Below are 22,631 nucleotides of genomic sequence, written 5' to 3' on the forward strand. Positions count from 1 at the left end.
GCTGGAATTCCTTCGATGTATTCTCCCAGTGTTTCCCTGTTGGTTCCCATTTCCCCAGGAGCCCCTGGCTCATCTCCTCTAGACTTCAAGCATGCTGCAGTGTGTCCTTCATGTCTCTGAGGAATAGGCTGAGGGCCCTCACCAGCACCCCATCTGTCCCTCCATCCTGTGCATGTCATCCCACAACTTGTCACAGACGAGCCTGATGTTATCCCCTGTGGAGAACAAGGCTTTAGCGATGACGTGGTTTAGGCCCAGCCGGCAGCTGAGCGCCACGCGGCCGCTCACTCACTCCTTCCCCAGCATGATGGGGAAGAGAAGTTAACGAAAGGCTCAGGTCGAGATAAGGACAGGGAGAGATCACTAATTATCATCACGAGCAAAACAAACCGAACTTAGAAAGAGGGATTCATCTAATTTATTACTAAACAGAATAGAGCAATGAAAAAAAAAATAACATCAAGCCTTAAAACAACTCCCCCCACCCCTCCCGGGCTCAACCTCACTCCCTGCTTCAACCTCCTCCCCCATCAGCGGCGGGGGTGGGGGGGGAGGGGGAAGGGGGATGGGGGTTGCAGTCAGTGCAGCGCACATTGTTTCTGCCGCTTCGTTGTCCTCAGGGGGAGGACTCCTCTCATCACTCCCCTGCTCCAAAATGGAGTCTCTCCCACGGGCTACAGTCCTTCCCGAACTGCTCCAGCATGGTCTCTTCCATGGGGTGCAGACCTTCAGGAGCAAACTGCTCCAGCGTGGGTCCCCCACGGGGTCACAAGTCCTGCCAGCAAACCTGCCCTGGCGTGAGCTCCCCTCTCCACGGGTCTACCGGTCTGGCCAGGGACTTGCTTCAGCCCGGGCTTCCCACGGGCCACAGCCTCCTTCGGGTGCCTCCACCTGCTCCAGCATGGGGTCCTCCATGGGCTGCAGGTGGAATCTCTACACCCCCTCATCCTTCCTCCACGGGCTGCAGGGGAACAGCCTGCTTCCCCATGGTTTTCACCACGGGCTGCAGGAGGATCTCTGCTCCGGTGTCTGGAGCACCTCCCACCTCCTGCACTGACCTTAATGTTACATCTCCACACTTCCAGCTCCAAAAAAACTTCCCCCCTTCTTAAATATGTTATCACAGAGGCGCTGATTGGCTTGGCCTTGGCCAGGGGCGGGCCCATCTTGGGGCTGGCTGGCATTCGCTCTATCAGGCACTGTGGAAGCTTCTAGAAGCTCCTCACAGGAGCCACCCCTATAGCCCATGCCCCCCCCCCCCCGCTACCAAAACCTTGCCACACAAACCCAACACACATGCTCAGCATAAAAGGGAGCTAGTAGAGTTTCTTTATTTCCACTTTACTTTTGTAGAAAGGAAAGAGAGAACATTTATGAAATTACATGATCCTTCTGAGCTGCTCCTGAGAGCAATGGGAGGAAGGGGCAAGGCTTAGTGGTTGTTGGCATAGATTGATATTTATAAGCGGATAAAGGAAAGAGAAATATTGGTATCAAAATTTCTAAAATAGCTTGTGTGAAGATGAGTGCTTCTTTATAGATACATAAAACGTAGTATATAAACTTTTGAAGATTTTCCCATTAAAACCTCTCAAATTTCAACTCCTTAGTCTTAAGAATGAAAGTTTTTTTGTTTAACTTGCCATTCAACTTTCTAATTCTTCCCTGGATAGTCCAATTACTTTATTTAGTCTGTTAACACTCATGGGTAATTAAATCCAACTTGCTTTTTTTGCAGATGAGGGCCTTTAAAATGTACATAAGTACTCTTAATTTGAAGATGGTCTTGCACTGGAAAAGATTTTTATCTGGTTTTTTGCACCTCTTAATTTTCTAGCATAGTGTCATCCATTTTGAATTTTCTGACTGATCCCATTGGTCTAGGTACAGTTATCTTCTTTCTATAGAGTTATCTAATGAAATGAACAGCTGCTTTTCAGGGATCAATGAAAGGGGAAACAAAAGTCAGGGCAAGCAAAACAAATGTTCATATCTCATGAGTCTGCAGAATGATGTGAGAAATCTTACAGAAAATGTTGAGACCTTTAGGATTTCAAATACAATTAGTTGGTTCATGGTTCAGGTGAAGACTGAGAACAAATTAAACTTTGTCCTTTTTAATTTTATATTAAATATTTAATCTCTTGGACAATAAGACCCCCCTGCCATTTGATAATTCTGCTTCAAAATATATCTATTTTGGTGAAATAGTGTCAATATAGTTCTTTAAACTGCACTCAGTTGCAACAAAGTGTAGAATTATAACATATTTGTGGAATCAGGATGAAATAAAACTGATTTATATTGTAAGTATCAAATATATATCAAGGGTGTGAGGAGGAGGGCACTGATAATGCAGGTCGATAATTGGCTGTGGAACTGGTGCTGGCAACAGGGTTTTGGGTTCTATGAATGTGAGACCCTGTTTGCGGATCAGCATCTGCTTGGGAGAGATGGGATCCACCTCACTAAGGGGGGCAAAGCTATTTTTGCCAGTAGAATGGCTGACCTCACGCAGACAGCTTTAAATTAAGAATTAAGTGGGAGGGAGGGAAAGAGTAATCATCAGCCCTGTGAGGGAGTGACAGACAGGGTCAACAAGCCAAGGCCTGGGATGATGTGACAGAAAGGGATGGCAATATCAACAAAAAGGGGCTTAAGCAGGGTCGCCTCCAGCATTTGGTGGAAGCAAGGAAGTACCTATAAGGCCCCATTATGGAGAAAACCCTTCCTGGGAAATCATGCTGGGGTGCCTTACTGAAGTGCCCATATATTAATGCACACAGTATGGGGAATAAACATGATGAGTTAGAGATCTGCATTCAGGTGCAGAGCTATGATATCACCGGGATCAGAGATGTGGTGGGATGGCTCACATGACTGGAGTGTTGCAATGGAGGGTATGACAATTGCACATAAGAGGTTAAAAACACTGGTGTCCACTTATCTCTTATGCAGCAGGGTACCACGCAGCCGATCGCTCACCCCTCCCCCAGCATGATGGGGAGGAGAAGTATAACAAAAGGCTTGGGTCAAGATAAGGGCAGGGAGAGATCACTCACTTATTATCATCACGAGCAAAACAGACTGAACTTAGAGAGGGAATTTATCTAATTTATTACTAAGCAAAACAGAGTAGAGCAATGAGAAAATAACATCAAGTCTTAAAACACCTCCCTCCACCCCTCCCATCTTCCCAGGCTCAACTTCACTCCCAGCTTCAACCTCCACACCCCCCTCAGTAGCACAGGGGGGGTGGGGAATGGGGGTTGCAGTCAGTTCATCACACATTGTTTCTGCTGCTTCTTCATCCTCAGGGGGAGGACTCCTCTCATCATTCCCCTGCTCCAACATGGAGTCCCTCCCACAGGCTACAGTCCTTCATGAACTGCTCCAACATGGAGTCTCTCCCACAGGCTACAGTCCTTCATGAACTGCTCCAACATGGAGTCTCTCCCACAGGCTACAGACCTTCAGGAGCAGACTGCTCCAGCATGGGTCCCCCACAGGGTAACAAGTCCTGCCAGCAAACATGCCCTGGCATGGGCTCCCCTCTCCATGAGTCCACAGGTCCTGCCAGGAGCTTGCTCCAGCATGGTCTCTTCCATGGGGTGCAGACCTTCAGGAGCAAACTGCTCCAGCATGGGTCCCCCACGGGGTCACAAGTCCTGCCAGCAAACCTGCTCTGGCATGGGCTCCTCTCTCCACGGGTCAACAGGTCCTGCCAGGAGCTTGCTCCAGCATGGGCTTCCCACGGGGCCACAGCCTCCTTCAGGTGCCTCCACCTGCTCCAGCATGGGGTCCTCCACAGGCTGCAGGTGGAACCTCTACACCCCCTCATCCTTCCTCCATGGGCTGCAGGGGGACAGCCTGCTTCACCATGGTCTTCACCACAGGCTGCAGGGAGATCTCTGCTCCGCTGCCTGGAGCACCTCCTCCCCCCTCCTCCTGCACTGACCTTGATGTCTGCAAAGTTTCTTACATCTTCTCAGTCCCCTCTCCAGCTGCAAAAACTTCCCCCAACTAGTTTGTTTTTTTTTTTCCCTTCTTAAATATGTTATCACAGAGGCGCTGATTGGCTTGGCCTTGGCCAGGGGCGGGCCCATCTTGGAGCCAGCTGGCATTGGCTCTGTCAGACACAGTGGAAGCTTCTAGCAGCTCCTCACAGAAGCCACCCCTGTAGACCCCACCCGCTACCAAAACCTTGCCACGCAAACCCAACACAGAGATCCACAAGGTTAGTATGAGAAGCAGCTAAAGGAGGGAATCTTACAGAAGCAAGACGGCCCTGTTTTGGCTAGAGAATGTGGAATAAACAGATAGACAGTTTCTACACAGAATCTTGAAGGCCATGGTGCCTGGAGTGAGACCTTTTGCTTCATTATCTGTGAAATGAATATTAAAGTTGACACCCCTGAATATGATAATGAGCTTAAAGAGAAGTACATGCTAAACATATACGACTCTAGTACTTGACTCTACAACCAAATCATGTTAAACATCACCCCAGGGATGGAACAGCTAGGACTGGAGTATAAAGAATATTGAGGAAGTTACCCCTGGGAGTGGGGAGAGAAGAAACTGAAGACCCCAAAGAGGCAGTTGACAGGCTGTGCTCCTTCTCCTCCACCCAAGACAGGGACGCCTTCTTGGTAAGCAATTGCGATTTCACCTTTTGATGAAGAACACCCAGGACAGCATTTTGCTGGCATTATAATTATAATCATAGTCATATATTAGCGCTATTGCAGTAAGTGCATTTATCAATGGCAATTCAGAACTCTTTATATCTGTCACTTTAATAAACTTTCTATTAGTTTCAACTTTGCGAAACGGAGTCAGTGCAAGTCTTTTGGGGGCTCTGACAGGCAAACATTGACTCTGATATGTGACTATATATATAATCCTTTAGACATAAAGTGTTGACCAAGTCTGGGACTAATACTGGACCTAGCTGCACCTAGGCTCTTCTCTGAGAAGGAGTTTAGAAAGCAAGGGGGTCCTTTCTGAACATCATGACTCAACAGGAGGGCCTCCCTCAGCCACACATCAGACTCTTACCCTTTACTTGACAAACCATCACTCAAATTGCATTCAGTCTAGCTTTTACCAGCTTGCTAGGTTTTGTACATGTGGCAGTCAAGCCACAACCAACTTTATCACTGTCTTCTTGTTTGCTTATTGCAATATGTTAAACATAACATGCAATAAAAATATAAACACATTATTACTATTAAAGTCGGCACTTTTTAGTAGAATGTTAAATATAATCTCTGTGACCTTTTAAGCTAAACTGTTTTCCTAAAGCAACAAAATGTAGAGTAAGGCACATTTCCTTTGATTTTTTTGTAAATACCTGCTATTTTTTACTTTGGGAGAGTTCTGTGGATTTCTGTTGCATATAGAAGTTTCTGACTATAGTACTGAAATCCAGAGTTTAGGCATCAGTTGGTGTTAACATAAACTTCACTCATTATCTAAGACTGTAATGAAAAAGTGACTGAAATAATCTGAGTTCTTCAGAATTTAGTAAACTGGACCTGATTCTCATACATAATCTGGCTGGTGCCTCTCGATGGTATAATAATGCTATAAGATGAAAATGTGGACAGGCCAAAAGGCTGGACATGTACTGCTAGCTACAGTCGGGGAGCAGCATCATTTGTCAAGTTACTGCACAAACATCTGCCAGGCAGACATTTTTGCTCCAGTGATCTGCTGGCTGATGTTGACTCCCTGTGGAAGTAATCTTTAAAGTTCAGAATAATTTCATTATTTATGGAAAAACATGCTTGATCATTCTTTCAGTTGTAGAAGAGCTTTTAAAGAAATTATCTCTTTGCTTACTCTTTTAGAAGTGCTATAGGCCTTTTTTTCTTCATAAACATTGAGAGAGGAAAAAAGCCTAGGACTAACTTTACAAAAGGGATGTAACAGTGGCTTTAGGCCTCAAGGCATTTGTACTGGGTTTGCATGGCAATGTTTTGGTAGCAGTGTGGCTACAAGGGTGGCTTCTGTGAGAAGATGCCTAAAGCTTCCCCCATGTCCGATAGAGCCAATGCCAGCTGCCTCCAAGACAGTCCTGCTGCTGGCCAAAGCTGAGCAAATCAGAGACGTTGGTAGCACCTCTGTGATAACATATTTAAAAGGAGGAAAAAACTGCTGCTGCGCAACAGCAGCCAGGAGAGAGAAAGGATAATATGTGAGAGAAAGAACTATGCAGACACCAAGATGAGTGACCAAGGAGGGGGAGGAGGTGCTCCAAGCACTGGAGCCTGTGGTGAAGACCATGGTGAGGCAGGCTGTTCCCCTGCAGCCCATGATGGTCCACAGTGGAGCAGATATCCACTCTGCAGCCCATGGAGGACCCCACGCCGGAGCAGGTGGATGCACCTGAAGGAAGCTGTGACCCTGTGGAGACCCCACGCTGGAGCAGGCTCCTGGCAGGACCTGTGACCCTTTGGAGAGAGGAGCCCACACCAGAGCAGGTTTTCTAGCAGGACCTATGGCCCTATGGAAAGAACCCATGGTGGAGCAGTTCATGAAGAACTGCATCATGTCACAGATAGAATGAAGCTGACTCATATGCAGCCATTACATCATGCACCTGGAAAGGAACTGGAGAAGAAATCTGCATGCCGGTTCTTGCTCTAGTAAGTATCTTTATATTCTGGTCATCTGAGGACATATAGAAAATGAGACAGCTGAATCAAATCCTCTTGCAGAAATGAAAAATCTTCCTTGCCTATGAGTGCCCTTATTACCCAGCTTTTGGGTTATTTCAGCTGATTTTTCCTCAAACAACCAGAGGAAACTTCTTGGGCAGAACTGAACTCCAAGTATATTGACAGGTGTGGGTTATGTACATCCGTCCCTGAGGGGACAGAAATCTAATCTCAGGAAAAAGAGTAGTGTTTCCTATAGATCAATTTGGATAGATAAATCTGTTGTTCTCTGTGACTCCTCTTTCTTGGGTGAGTTATCTACCAGAAATGGTACAGACTGCCAGGGCATGCAACTGAAATATGAATTTACTTGCCATCAAGATTTTTGACAGTCATCTTGCAAGTTACTTGGAGCAGTAATACATGTGCAGCTTCAGGGAAACTTCTGGCTCTGCTTAAATGATTTGGAGAGCAATGGGAAATTGCTTCCAAGGTCAAAATCTCCACATCCTCTGCTGGACTCCTTTGTGCAGTTGCCTTGTACCTAGCTGTATTGGGTTTGCGTGGCAAGGTTTTGGTAGGGGGGGAGCTACAGGGGTGGCTTCTGTGAGAAGCTGCTAGAAGCTTCCCCTGTGTCTGATAGAGCCAATGCCAGCCGGCTCCAAAATGGACCTGCTGCTGGCCAAGGCCAAGCCAATCAGTGCCTCTGTGATAACATATTTAAGAAGGAAAAAAAACCAACCAGTTTGGGGGAAGATTTTGCAGCCGGAGAGAGAAGTGTGAAGATGTAAGAAACTCTGCAGACACCAAGGTCAATGCAGAAGGAGGAGGAGGAGGTGCTCCAGACACCGGAGCAGAGATCCCCCTGCAGCCTGTGGTGAAAACCATGGTGAAGCAGGCTGTCCCCCTGCAGCCCATGGAGGAAGGATGAGGGGGTGTAGAGATTCCACCCGCAGCCTGTGGAGGACCCCATGCCGGAGCAGGTGAAGGCACCTGAAGGAGGCTGTGACCCCGTGGGAAGCCCATGCTGGAGCAAGCTCCTGGCAGGACCTGGGGATCCGTGGAGAGAGGAGCCCATGCCAGAGCAGGTTTGCTGGCAGGACTTGTGACCCCGTGGGGGATCCCACGCTGGAGCAGTCTGCTCCTGAAGGTCTGCACCCCATGGAAGACACCACGCTGGAGCAGTTCGTGAAGGACTGTAGCCCGTGAGAAGGACTCACATTGGAGAAGTTCGTGGAGGACTGTCTCCCATGGGAGGGACCCCACGCTGGAGCAGGGGAACGATGAGAGGAGTCCTCCCCCTGAGGATGAAGAAGCGGCAGAAACAACGTGTGATGAACTGACCGTAACCCCCACTCCCCGTCCCCCTGTGCTGCTGAGTGGGGGCGGAGGTTGAAGCCGGGAGTGAAGTTGAGCCCGGGAAGATGGGAGGGGTGGGGGGAGGTGTTTTAAGGCTTGATTTTATTTCTCATTCCTCTGCTCTGTTTTGCTTAGTAATAAATTAGATGAATTCCCTCTCTAAGTTCAGTCTGTTTTGCTCGTGACGATAATTAGTGAGTGATCTCTCCCTGTCCTTATCTTGACCCACAAGCCTTTCATTATACTTCTTCTCCTCTGTCCAGTTGAGAAGGGGGAGTGATAGAGTGGCTCTGGTGGGCACCTGGCCCCCAGCCAGGGTCAACTCACCACACTAGCCTTGGTGCTCTTTTTTTCCAGAAGTTTATTTTCTAAATGTATCATCAACCCTCTTTACTTCCCTATGTGCTTCTGACATAGCTGCCACTATATTCCTAGAATACGTTGGTATTTAATTCTATCATTCTATGAAATATTTGAGATACCTTGCACAAGCAGTGCATCCTCTTTTGGCAGGAAAAAGGAATAAAGGTCAGGCATCAGTTAGCTTTCCTTAATCTTTGAGGTGAGTTTTATTATTTATGCCACAAAGCCAAGCTGTGGAAACTATCAAATAATGTGTGAAGCAGTGCAAGGTTCTTTAGCTTCTTGCAGGGCAAATAGTGCAAGTCAATACAGCTAGAACTTCATAACCTGAATTGTACATTCATATGCCACCAGCTAGTATCTGTGCATTTCATACACAAATAGCAGGTGTTTTTTCCACCAGTCTAGAAGGTTACAAAAGGCCTCTGCATCTGACAATGTCTTTCTTGCATCCACTGAGCAAAGATCAAAGTAGGGGGAGGAGGAAGACAGCTTTTAAAAAAAGAGAGAGGGAGATTGATCTTTTTAATGCAGGACAAAAAGACGACAAATCTTAAACATTTAAAAGTAAATCTTTTCTATAGTAGCAGTCTAGCTGCAGTTTTATGTCTAATCATCTTTGAGTATTATATGCTACAGCTGGAGATCTTTGAGCAGGAAGCTGTCTATCATGACAGGGTCTACATTGCCTGTAGAGAAGGTCTGAGTCTTCTCCATGGCAAGCTTGGGCATGGCCTTCAAAGGTCGATTGAGATGTATCCATTGACCATTAATAGAGAGGTTCCAAACTGTGCCAGTTGAGGATCTAACCCTCTCTCTGTCCTATTTCTACCTCTCTGAAATTGGTTGCAAAACTTATTTGGAAAGCCTACCCAGTACTTGCCCATTTCTCTTCAGGTTTCCATTCTGCTGTTCTGAAAGTGCATTTATTTCATGCTACTGTATTACAGTAGTTGCTTCAAATTGAAAATAAATATAACAGACTCACTAAATATATTTTTTAGGCTGCAGAAAACAGAGTAGCAAGGCAGGAAATATAACCCTGAATCTGGGAAAGTAGTCTATTTCTATGTCAAATTTTAAGTTTCTTTTCATGCACTTGATAACTGAAATAAGTATGGCCTGACTTCCTACCACTGCACTACTGATACCTGAGTAGCTTTTTCTGCATGTAGGTTGTAACTAAAAAGGCTGAAAGAATGGAAACTCTTCCAGCTGTTCCTGCATTATCTTCCAAAGTAGTTCGGGAATTCATGGGAAAGCTGCTTCTCTGAGGACCTGATTTGGGATGTGCTGAGCACCTGATAGATGTTAATAGTACCCACTGACCAGGTGAATTCAATGGGCACAGAGATTTTTTGGCACTTCAATGGGAATGAACCTGCAACGATGCCAGGTCAGCTATCTAAAGTCAGTACACTACTCAAGGAATCCTGAGCCCAACAGAAGTAGTGCTTTAAAAACATTTTGAAAACAGTAATAATGCAGTAAGATTGATTCAAAGTTATTAGTCAAACTTACTTAAAGCTCTGTCTCAAAGGAAGCTAATTAAGCTAGATGGCTTACTAGCACATTTCAACAGTGGGACTGTATTCTGAACTCATGTGTGTGTGAGTGTATCCATAGGTCATTTGTCTCATCACCCCATAGCACAAGTCAGAATCTGAACTCCAGAGAACAAGGATATCAATAAGTGCTAAGGAACATCAGACAAAAATTGATGTGTATCTTAATACAAGACAAACTTTTCTTGTTGTTTGTTTTTCCTTTCCTTTCCTTTCCTTTCCTTTCCTTTCCTTTCCTTTCCTTTCCTTTCCTTTCCTTTCCTTTCCTTTCCTTTCCTTTCCTTTCCTTTCCTTTCCTTTCCTTTCCATAGGGTTTACTGTTTAACTACTTAGAAGCTGAGCTCCTAAATCTCACAGGCCAGCCAGAAAACCTTAGTAAGGCTTGTTCCCCTTGAATCATGATAACTGGTGCTAGCAGAGTGCTGTTGGTTTTGATCTTGAAAGTGGGCAGTTTTCTGAGAAGGTCCTGCAGAGTGGCACAGCTTTGTACCTTCCTTAGAGTAGAGGAGCAGCCCCTGCCTGTGTTTTCCTTGCAGCAATGGCACAGACCTGTCAAAATGAATGTTGTCTTATCATGCTTGAGATGTGATAGGAAAAACATTTTTCTTTTAGGTCCATAAGTTCATTTGAGAAATATAGTGATATCTTTGGACAGAAGAATGGTTGGAGTCATAATAACTCCCAGGTTATGTGCTCCGCTGCCTTGTTGAAGTCATATCTAGGGGTCCATGACTTCTCTCAGGTCGGATCTTGCTATCTGTTCTGTCTCATTATATGTGCTAGGCCACATGCCTCTCAGGTGCCCTGGGGCTATCTTGCCCTTCAGATCTGTACTGGTGGTCTGTCCCAGGGACACTGACAGAGGTAGCCCTGGATTCCAGTGCTCAGAAGCTGCTGGAGGAAAGGGCTGAGGGTGGGCAAGAGCAACAGAGGGAGTGTAGGTGGCATATCCGGTTACAAGACATTTTAACCAAAGCCTATATGTTGGTGTGTGTATGTTTTGCAATGATGCTTTCAGTGATTGGCCTTTGAAATTATAACTTCTGCTGAGTGATGTTTATGAAATTAAAGTTTTGGAGCTTTGATGATAGCTAATGTAACATTATCCTATGTATAAGGTCCAGCTGGGATGAATTTCTCAAGTTAACTTTCTTCATAGAAGCCCATATGGTGCTGCACTTTGTGGATAAAAGTGTTGATAACACCAGTGTTTTAGCTGTTGCTGAACAGTGCTTGCACAATGTCAAAGCTTTCTCTCCCTGTCCACAAAAGCCAGCAGACTGGGAGTGGGCAAGAGATTGGAAGGGGACATAGCCAAGACAGCTGACCCAAACTGATCAGTAATATTCCATACCATATAATAAATGCTTACCAATAAAAGCTCAGGGAAAGGAGGAGGAAGGGAGTACATTCATGGTTAGGGTGTTTGTCTTCCCAAGTAACTCTTACACATACTGAGGCTCTGCTTTCCAAGAAGTGACTGGACATGTGTCTGTCAGTGGGAAGTAGTGAATGAATTCCTCTTTTTGCTTTGCTTGTGTGTGTAGCTTTTGCTTTCCCTATCACACTGTCATTATCTCAATCCATGTGTCTTTTTACCTTCCTTCTATTTTCTTCCCAATCCCCTGGGAGAGGGGAGTGAGCAAGATGCAGGGTGATGTTTGGCTGCTGGCCTGGGTCAGCCTACCACACCCTGTATGCCACAAGTGTTTGAAACTGCAGGTTAAATTTAAGGGTGATTCTTAAGATTTCTTTTTCTTATACACACATGTGAAGTTCATGTGCTGACCATGTTTCCATAGACCTTTCTAACTTCTCATAAAGGAATCTGGATTCTCACTCACTTTGGAGTGTTAGAGTACTGCCACACTTCATTTTGGGCAGACTTTTGCTACTCAGAACATCGTAAAGGTTTTTTAAAGGACATTTTCAAGAGTCCAAAACTGCTCCTGAGGTAGGGTTTATTTAAATTTTTTGTTTTGAGAGCACTTGAAACCTCATCTCTTGCAATTTTTCTGGAGGCTGGCAAGATTGACTTTTGAGATGTTAATCTACCATAAGCTCTTTCATGTTTTCTCCTTCTTTCTACTATAGATTTTGAGTTCTTTAAAAAAAAATAATTCATTTTTCATAATAGTTTGACAACTTTCTCTGTATAAGGTGATGGATACTATTAAACACATACAGTGCATCCCTATTGCCTTAAGCCCTGATTGACCAATGTAGGTTAATTTTATTATTATGCATACATAGAGTTCAACATACATAAATGGTTGGGTCTGAATGCATATAAGCTCCACCTCAGGACTATACTAATATGGCAGTGCTCTTCCTGGGCTACATCTGGCATGTATCTAGGTAGTCAGGACTGTTGATGGGGGAAATTTGTTACCGTTTCTACCTGAGCATGTAGATATGCTCCTAGGGACTAGGTTTTTAAAAGTGAGACACTGCAGTGTTAGCTCTTTCCTCCATTTCCCTCTTTAAGTTTTGAGAAAGATCCAAATAATAATTATTTTGAGAAGGGTGGAGTAGAAAGGCCAAAGGAGGTGCTTGCTTTTTTTTTTTTATTCTGCCTTTTTTAAATAAAAGAAACAATATGAGCAACAACTTTGATAAATGGAGAGAACAAACTTACTAACTAGAAAATATTCTTTCTGAAGATAAAACTTATTGAGAATTTTTCATAACTTAATGAGGGGAAAAGAGCTTTAAGGCAATTTGCATTTGTAGAACTGATATGGGTAATAAGTTTTATTCTAGATATTAGGCACTCATATTTAAACCATTTATTCTTTTATGCTTAAATATTGGTTTAGTATCTAATGCATCCCTTTGTCCATGTATGATCTGACATGGAAAGAGTCTTAAAAACTGAACAGCAGTAAAACAATGTGCCTATCCCCTATCTTTGACCTCTAATGATGACTCAGTCTAGGTAGCCAAAAGTTTTAAATAGCTCATGAGGAAATGTGTGGGCTTTCAGAAGGTGTTCAAAGCTCCTAAGCTGGATCTTTAACTTTTAGATAATGAAGCTCCTTCTTCATCAATGCCAGCTTTATGGAGCTGTGAGAGGTAAAGAAAAGCTGAGTTGCCCAGGTCTATCTGGGAAGATCTGCAGACTTACAATAGATACTGATTTGCAGAATAAAGATCTGTAGAGTATTTTGCAAGCATATTATGCTGTGAACGTATTATTCTGATCCTGCAAAGACTTAAATATAACTTAAAAATACTATTTAAATTAATGTACTTAGTTTTAAGCATGGTGAATGAGCCTGTTTGTGATATTATGTTTAAGTCTTTACAGGCAAGATACTTTTGCTAAGAGTCAATAAAAATGCAGGGATTAGCAACAAGACTCCAAAGTAACTGATAAAAGGAATCAGTATCTGGAATGCAGTGAAAAGGAGAAGTTCGTGAGCAAGTGAAAGCTGAATTTTCCAATCAGTAAGACTAAATTGAAGTCTGCATGAGGCTTTTTAATTTGTAATACAGTAAATATGCCATGTGCTTCTTGTGAGAGATACCTTGTTATTTGTAAAAAATCATTCAAAGAAAAATCTATATTCACTTACAGAAGCAGTTTTGGAGATCTGCCATAATGCTACTTTCTCCTTTTGGTGACCTAATATACTGACCACTGTGAAGAAGCTTATGTTTTGGAAATAAAAATTCAGTAAAGGAATTTGTGATACAATATTCAAACAAGGAAAGATGAAAAGGAATTTTCTATCAATCAGGAGTAAGAAAATTAAACCCATGGTACTTTGTGCTTTCCTCAATATAAGTTTATATCCATCTTTTCTTGGCCTGGATTCACATGTAGAAGTACTTTTCAAAACCAGGTATTAGAAGGAAAGAATTATCAGAATTATACAGATAAAATAGCTGTAGTGAACTTTTGAGTAAATTAGGAAATTGAACCAGAGTATTCAATGGTGTCATCATTTGTCATTTGCTTTATAAAAAAGGAATACAAAAGAATTTTGCAGACTATTATAAAATCCTGTTGATGTGAATAGTCCCATTACATCTAACACCCTTGCTTGCATAAAGCTACAGAAAAAAAATTATTACTTTCAGGCTCCTGAGTCCTACTGTGTAACAGAGAATTGAGAGGTGAAAGATGACAGTTGCTCTTTCATGGCAGGATAAACCAGCTCAATACTTGTAGTCAGATCTTAACTCAGAGTTAATTGTCACAGATGATTGGCAAGAATTTTCAATATGGAACTATAGTTCTTTAAAAAAAGTTATACAATCTAGAGGAGGAAAAAATAAAAAACCCCACAAATATAAAAAAGATTATGTTTTTGTAAGCAAGAAAAGAGCTAGTTCATGCTGGCAAGACAAAAAGCAACACATTTAAGCTACAGAAAGGGTATTTCACATTCAGTAACAGGAAAATTATTTGAAATTATACATGAAAATATACAAAATATACAAAATATACAAAATATACATTGCAGGGGGGTTGGACTAGATGATCTCCAGAGATCCCTTCCAACCTCTACCATTCTGTGATTCTGTGAAAAATGGGAGAATGGAAAAATGAAAATGTTCAAGAAAAAAATTCTGATATTTAACTCTTAAATCCCAATATTATTAATCAATATGTCTAATCTTGCCTATAGTGTAAATGAGATAGCCTCATGACCTTTCAAAAATCTCATCTAGCTGATGACTGAACTAGCACAACAGTAGCACTATATCCATCTTTTCCTTTGGTAACTTAAGAGAGATGAACTTCACAAAAACAAAAGCAGAACTGTAAATACTGTGCATATGGCTTATTATTTCCAATCACAAAAAACCACCATCTATAAAGAAAGCACTCCCAAAGCATGCAACCATGCTGCTCATCTGGGGGGGGAATACTGTGAAGTCATTATCTTTCCCAAGGACAGAAAAGGTATTGGAGAAAGTCTCGAGCTTTTTATAACCAAGAAATGCCTATGGATGTAACTTATGTTCCTCAGTTATATACTTTATACCAAAAAGGAAAAGCCTTTATTATAAATAGGCCTAAAGTGCATGCTGGTTTTCAGATTATGAAAGGTAATGTATTTGGTTTGTGGAATTTTGGGTGTTTGTGAGAACAGCTCTTCTGTCTTGCCTAGCACATCTCTGCTCTGACTTTCTCCATTACTGTCTTTCTGATTTCCAGGGTAAATTATATTTTTAATTAATCATTTCAGAAATTGAAGCTGTCAGTGACCTTTTAAAATGACTATACATACACAGCACAGTGTTAGATGAACATTGATTTTTTAATTTTTGTTTATTTTTGTTTTGATTTTTATTTTTCCCCCCTCCAGTGCAAAGTTTAGAGACTGAGTTTTCATACTGAGAGGATAATTAAGCTTCATTTTTGTTTCTTAAAGTTTTAGAATTAAGACTTTTGATCATGAGCTTTTTTTAACTATTAAAGTCCAAGTAACCAAGCAAATATGTGCAGAAATTCACTTTTTAATTATTATTATATACAGTAGTAATAAAGTTTGTTTGAAGTGCATGAATAAAAAGTTAATGAAATTACAGGAGGAACAATCTAATCCAGGATTCCAGCATCAGAACCCACATAACACTGATTAGAACCATAAGGCTTTACAATAAAAGCTAAAATATTGACCATATGATGGCAAAAAGTCTTTTTTTTTGTGGTTAACATTCTCTTCTAGCTACTCTCTGATGAATTTGGTGGTGCTATGGAGGAGTATCTCCTTCTTGATAAGGACCATGATCGCTCAGCACTGTAGGCAACATGTTTATAATTTTGTATCTGAGTCTCAAGGAGATATCTCTGTTGTTGGCTGATTGTCTGGCTAATCAGTCCAGGGAGAGCTTGAATGCTACCAATTAAAGTTTCCAGTTTAGTTTCCAGAGTAATAATTCTCTTCTCAAAATCTTCACTTCTTTCATTTAAGTCAGAAATCATGTCATACATGATGTTTTGAGTCTGAAAGGAGAAGGATGTAAAAAAAGTTTAGAGAGATCTTGCAAGTATTGTGACATGCAATGCAACTCTACAAGGGTTCTTAAATGCTTTTGCATTTCACAAAAAGATATGAGTATTCTAACAAGATCTAGTCTTGTGAAATAATTTTACTTGCAGATGCATGACAGACTCCCTACTGGTGCTAAATTTATTGAGTAGAAATGTAACACTGATATTTTGAGTAGCATTTTAAATGTCAGGCTCTCTTATTGAATTCGACAAAACATCAGACCTTTTTGGAAGTGTAGATGCTTAGAAATGCACCATCATAAGATTTGTGAACAGAATTAGTTGTGTAAAAGTCACAAGGAGACCAAAGGTTCCAAAGCACAGTGATGCACCCTTCACTTTTCTCTCTTTCCTGTGATTTTTAAACACCTTCATACTTTTAAAAAGAAAACAATTTGCTTATTTTCTCCTTAGACTGTGTTTGAATCTGTTGTAATAAGAGTAGTTGGGTGGATTGTTTTTTGAAATGTAGAGCAAGGAGTAAAAACTCAAGTGTATGCTCCTCTACTTCTACCTTCCCCTGTCTATCCATCCTCTACAAAATGGTGTTTGGTATCAGAAAATCTATGGGGTAAACTTTAAAATGTCATAATTCTTAGTACAAATGGAATCTGAAGTATGTTATTTCATAAAGTCTGTCACTTGCTAATTGATTTCCATTTGTTTCTCTTGCAATTCATGCAGGGAAATTACTAAAACTAATGACTGAATTTCTCCCTCTTGTAGATTGAGACTTCAGATTAGACATAACCTAAATTTAAAATAAATTATCATAATTCAGTAGATAAACTGGCTGAAGTTTATAATCCATTATAAAGAAAAGAAAAATTAAATTAATGACTACCCGAAGTGCAAAGCACAGAAGTATCAGACAAATGTCTATAATGCATTTTCTCTGCCCCGTTTCAAGATGCTAGCATAATTGTTGAAAAAACCCTAATCTACATGAAATAATATCTGAAAAGTCCTTATCAGTTGCCAGAAGCAGAGTGATAAGTATTTTCAGTAACTGAAGTTGTCGGGTGGTTCTCTACTGCAAAAGAGGAACAAACACTGAAGAGTTTTATGTTTGCCTTGATGTTGCACTTTAAATTGATCTGGGTTTTGAGGTCCCTGAAGACATTTGTAAGAGAAACCCTTGGTAACAGTGTATAAATGCTTCTAATGAAGATTCAAATGAAGTCCATATAAAATAACTGTTATATGCTGCAGTCTAATGTGAAACATCGAATGCTCTCAGCTCAGCACTGTAAGTCTCATTATTGTTTTATGTTTTTTTAAAAAGCAACACTTAACAACAGGCAAGTACTGTGTGTTAGGTTATGTGATAAAATCTTATCTGCACACCCACAAATGAACATAGACAGACAATGGCAGGTGGGAGAGCTGAATAATACCCTGCCATGGCTAATCCCAGGCCCATAAAAAAAGCCAACAGCCCATAACAGACCCATCTCCACAAGCCCAGAGGAGCACAGGGGCAGAATCGAATCGAATCGAATAGAATAGTTCAGTTGGAAGGGACCTACAACAATCATCTAGTCCTATTGCCTAACCAATTCAGGGCTGACCAAAAGATAAAGCATATTATTAAGGGCATTGTCCAAATGCTTCTTAAACACTGACAGGCTTGGGATATCGACTACCTCTCTAGGAAGCCTGTTCCAGTGTTTGACCACCCTCTGAGTAAAGAAAAGCTTTCTTATGTCAAGTCTGAACCTCCCCTGACACAGCTTTGAACTGTTCCCACGCGTCCTGTCACTGGATACCAGGGAGAAGAGATCAACATCTCCCTCTCCACTTCCCCTCCTCAGGAAGCTGTAGAGCGCAATGAGGTCATCCCTCAGCCTCCTTCTCTCCAAACTAGACAAACCCAGAGTCCTTAGCCGCTCTTCATAGGACGTGCCTTCCAGCCCTTTCACCAGCTTTGTTGCACTCCTCTGGACACATTCAAGGACCTTCACATCCTTCTCAAATTGTGGGGCCCAGAACTGCACATAGTACTCAAAGTGAGTCCGCGCCAACGCTAAATACAGCAGAATGATCATCTCTTGTGACCGACTGATACTGTGTTTAACGCACCCCAGGATGCATTTGCCCTCTTGGCTGCCAGAGTACGCTGCTGACTCATATTGAGCCTACTGTCAACCAGCGCCCCTAGATCCCTTTCTGCAGGGCTGCTCTCCAGCCACTCCTCTCCCAATCTATACTTGTGCCTGGCATTACTCCGTCCCAGGTGCAGAATCCGGCATTTGTTCTTGTTAAGTTTCATGCCACTGATGATTTCCCAATGCTCCAATCTATCTAGATCCCTCTGCAAGGCCTCTTGTCCCTCAAGAGAGTCAACAACACCTCTCAGTTTGGTATCATCAGCAAACTTGCTAATGGTGCATTCAACTCCTGCATCCAGATCAGTGATAAAAATATTGAACAGAACTGGCCCTAGAATTGAGCCCCAAGGAACACCGCTGGTGACCGGTCACCAGCCAGATGTAGCCCCATTCACTAGAACCCTTTGAGCCCTGCCCTTCAGGCAGTTCTTCACCCAGCGCACCATGTACCTGCTCATCTCACAGTTGGACAACTTGTCCAGAGGGATGCTGTGAGAGGCAGTATCAAAAGCCTCACTAAAATCCAGAAAAACTGCATTTTACCGCCTTCCCTTCATCCACTAGGCAGGTGACCTTATCACAGAAGGAGATCAAATTCGTTAGACAGGGCTTTCCCTTTGTGAACCCATGTTGACTGTGCCTGATGATTGTGTTGCTCTTTAAATGCCTTTCAATAGCACCCAGGATGATCTTCTCCATAATTTTTCCAGGTGATGAGGTTAGACTAAAAGATCCGTAGTTCCCTGTGTCTTCCCTCTCGCCCTTCCTGTAAATTGGAATAACATTGGCTAGCTTCTAGTCAGCAGGGGCCTCCCCAGATGATCGAGAGGGGTCCTGCCATAACATCCTCTAGCTCCTTCAGTACTCTGGGATCCATCCCATCAGGCCCTATGGATATATGAACATTCAGCTGATACAACTGGTCCCTTACAATTTCAGTGTCCACAAGTGGAAAGCCACAGGTATTGGTATCTTGGGTTCATCTGTTTCTTCCAAAGTCTCTCCCCATTACTGGGAGGATTGAGGAAAACACTACCTGTGCTCCTAAATCTTTTAGCATTCTTCCCAGGGCCCTGACATCTCTTTTGACCCAAGTCGGATTTTTTTGTTGCAACATCATTAGTACCCTGTATTGGGTCTGGCTGAGATGGAGTTAATTTTCCCCATAGCAGCCCTCATAGTGCTGTGCTGTGTATTGGTAGCGAGCAAGGTGTTAATAACACACCAGTGTTTTGGGTACTACTGAGCACTGCCGGCACACATCAAGGCTGTGTCTCCAACATTTCTCCCCCCCTCAGCAGTAGACTGGGGGTGGGCAAAATCTTGGGAAGGGACACAGCCAGGACAGCTGACCCAAACTGACCAAGGGGATATTCCATACCATATGACGTCTTGTCCTGGTTTCAGCTGAGAGGGTTAATTTTCTTCGTAGTAGCTAGTATGGGGCTATGTTTTGGATTTGTGCTGGAAACAGTGTTGATAATATAGAGATGTTTTTGTTATATAGACATGTTGTTGTTGTTGAGCAGTGCTTACACAGCACCAAGGCCTTTTCTGCTTCTTGCACCGCACCGCCAGCGGGATGGCTGGGGGTGCACAAGAAGGTGGGAGGGGACACAGACAGGACAGGTGACCCAAACTGGCCAAAGGGGGTATTCCATACCATGTGACGTCATGCTCAGCATAGAGGGGAGCCTAGTCGGGGAGGGACGGCACGGCTCCAGGACGCGTGGATCGGGGACGGTCCGGCTTCAGGATGAGTCTGAGCGTGCGGTCTGAGTTGTACGGTCGTTGGGTGAGAAACTGCATTGTGTATCACCAGTTTTGTATATTCTAAGTACCGTTGTTGTTGCTTTCCCTCTCCCGTTGCTGTCGCAGTAAACTGTCCTTATCCCAACCCACGAGGCTTTGCCTTTTCCTTCCCATTCTCCTCCCCATCCCACCAGGGGAGGTGGGGGAGGGGAATGAGCGAGCAGCTGTGTGGTGCTCAGCTGCCGGCTGGGGCTAAACCACAACACGTCTGCTCAGCAATAAGAAGCTGAGAGACAGAGGGAGGAACGGGGGACATTCTTTTTTTTTTTTTTTTTTACAACATCTGTCTTCCGGAGCAACTGCTACGCGTACTGAGGCCCTGCTTCCCGGGAAGTGGCCGGACTTTGCCTGCTGATGGGAAGTAGAGAATAATCTTTTGCTTTTGCTTTGCTTCCATGCGCGGCCTTTTGCTTTTGCTGTATTAAACTGCCTTTATCTTGACCCATGAGTTTGGGGTTGTTTTTTTCCATCTTATTTTTCTCCCCTCCCTGTCCTGCTGAGGAGGGGAGTGATAGAGTAGCTTGGTAGACACCTGGCATCCAGCCAAGGTTAAACCACCACAGTCCTTTTTGGCACCCAACGTGAGGCTCGACAATGGCAGTTTTGTATTAAGTGTGCTACAGCTATAGTAGTTATTAAGTGGCAAGCTCCTGTGCGGGTCACGGAGTGTGTTAGCTGCACTGCTTATCTCTATTTTGCTAAGCTTAGGAACATGCTAATACAAACAGTGGCTATCATCTGCCTTGCCCTGGCATTGATGATCTTACTGTGCTGGGGGAGCTATCTTGTGGAGACAATGAGGGAATACATCTCTCTCTCCCTACCCGGGCTGGTTTTATTATGCAGGCTCCCGAGGTCCTTGTTCACCCTTATATGTGAGCTGTTTAATATTACTAATTAATACTGTTGGCATATTACGGGTGTTGTGGAATTTGGTCTCGTCCTGGTTTAAGAGAAGACAACTTTTGGGTGAGGCAATACTGAAATGCACCCTGAGGTGGTCGATCCCCGGGTGGCAGGGTGTGTGGAAGGATTTGGGCAGGTTCCTAGGGCAGTTATCATCTCCCATAGCCTGGGACTTTACATCTGAACAGGCAAGCAATCCCAGCAAACTGACACGCCACCTGATAGAAGGGTGCCTTGCCTACCCCAATGAAAACCAACAGCTTCTAGCACTGGACTGGGGCCTGGCCTGTGCCTATCGAGCCACAGTGCAGTACTCTCAGAGGACTGTGGTTGAGGCAGGGACCCAAACTGCATCTGAGGACACCCTGGTTGAGATGATAGGGACACAAACAACAACAACTACAGTAATTGCCCTAATAGTAAAGAAGAAACAGTGGACAAGGAGGTCAACGGGTCCATATCATCGATTAGTAAGGGAAGAGGAAGAAGAGGAGGAAAGGTTTGATCAGGAAGCTGGTCCTTCAGCAAAGAAATTGGAGGAAGGAGTGAGAGAAATCAGACAGGAAGTAGAAACTACCTGGTCCCTGACCTCATCCGAACTTCGAGACATGCAGAAAGATTACAGCCGCCAGCCAGGTGAGCGGATTGCTGCCTGGCTGCTTCGATGCTGGGATAATGGGGCTGACAGTCAGCAACTGGAAGGCAGGGAAGCCCAACAGCTGGGATCCCTTGCTAGAGACCGAGGAATTGAGAGGGGAATTGGAAAAGAGGCAGCAATTTGCAGTCTCTGGGGACGGCTCCTCTCAAGTGTGAGGGCAAGATATCCATTCAAGGAAGATCCTGTGAATTCCCCAGGAAAGTGGACTACCGCAGATGAAGGCATCCAGTACCTGAGAGAACTAGCAGTGCTGGAAGTCATCCATAGTGATCTAGATGATGAGGATGTCTCCAAAGATCCAGAGGATGTCCAGTGCACGCGGGCCACATGGAGGAAGGTGATTCAAAGTGCCCCAGCGTCCAAGTCTAACAGCTTGGCAGCGATGTATTGCCTGGATATGGACACACCAACTGTGGAGAAGGTGTCTTCTTGGCTCCAGAACTTTGAAGAAAATCTCTGTACCTCCTCATCCCTATGGACCAGCGTGTTAGCTGTCAGGGGCACCCCAAGAAATCAGTCCTCTCCTGCTCCGGTCAGAGGGAAAGGGAGCCCCAGGCGTATGCTGCATGGTGCACTCTGGTTCTTCCTGTGTGACCAAGGGGAGGACATGAGGGAGTGGGATGGTGAGCCCACCTTTAAGCTGGAAGCCCGTGTACATGAACTGAGAGGGAAGACAGCTGTTAAGAAGGGCGTCACCCAAGAAGGCTGTCAGCGTAGTTACTGCGGAGACACAAGGCGGCAATCAGCAATCTTCCAGACATAGAACTAAAATCACCTCCCTTGATCCTGGTGAGGGGACATCTGGTCTGGCACTGCGAGGGTCAGACAGCGAATACTCTGACCGGGAACAGGAATAGAGGGTCCCTGCCTTCGGCCAGGAGGAGGAAAGGGATGACCGGGTATACTGGACTGTGTGGATTCGATGGCCTGGCACGTTAGACCCAGAGAAGTACAAGGCTTGGGTAGACACTGGTGCACAGTGTATACTGGTACCATCAGGGTATAGGGGCACAGAACGCATCCGGATCTCTGGAGTGACAGGGGGATGCCAAGAACTGTCCGTATTGGAGGCTGAGGTGAGCTTAACAGGGGACAAGTGGGAGAAGCACCCCATTGTGACCAGCCCAGAGGCCCCTTGTATCCTTGGCATAGATTACCTCAGGAGAGGGCACTTCAAGGACC

The 22,631-nt window shown here is 43.9% G+C and overlaps 1 protein-coding gene and 1 long non-coding RNA gene across 3 annotated transcripts in view; one reads left to right on the top strand and one right to left on the bottom strand.

The window, feature by feature from the left end:
- Positions 1-22,631, top strand: part of LOC142599226 (uncharacterized) — a 1,086,559-nt gene that overhangs the window by 920,563 nt on the left and 143,365 nt on the right. The gene's annotated exons all lie outside the window — the stretch shown is intronic.
- LOC142599158 (small conductance calcium-activated potassium channel protein 2-like) overlaps positions 15,633-22,631 on the bottom strand; it is a 162,252-nt gene continuing 155,253 nt past the window's right edge. For both annotated transcript variants that reach the window (XM_075738900.1, XM_075738901.1), the window contains one exon: positions 15,633-15,914. In XM_075738900.1, coding sequence (XP_075595015.1) covers positions 15,633-15,914 — 282 coding nt within the window. The remainder of the gene's footprint in view (positions 15,915-22,631) is intronic.

Source organism: Balearica regulorum, chromosome W, assembly GCF_011004875.1.
Source record: "Balearica regulorum gibbericeps isolate bBalReg1 chromosome W, bBalReg1.pri, whole genome shotgun sequence".
Classification (NCBI taxonomy): domain Eukaryota; kingdom Metazoa; phylum Chordata; class Aves; order Gruiformes; family Gruidae; genus Balearica; species Balearica regulorum.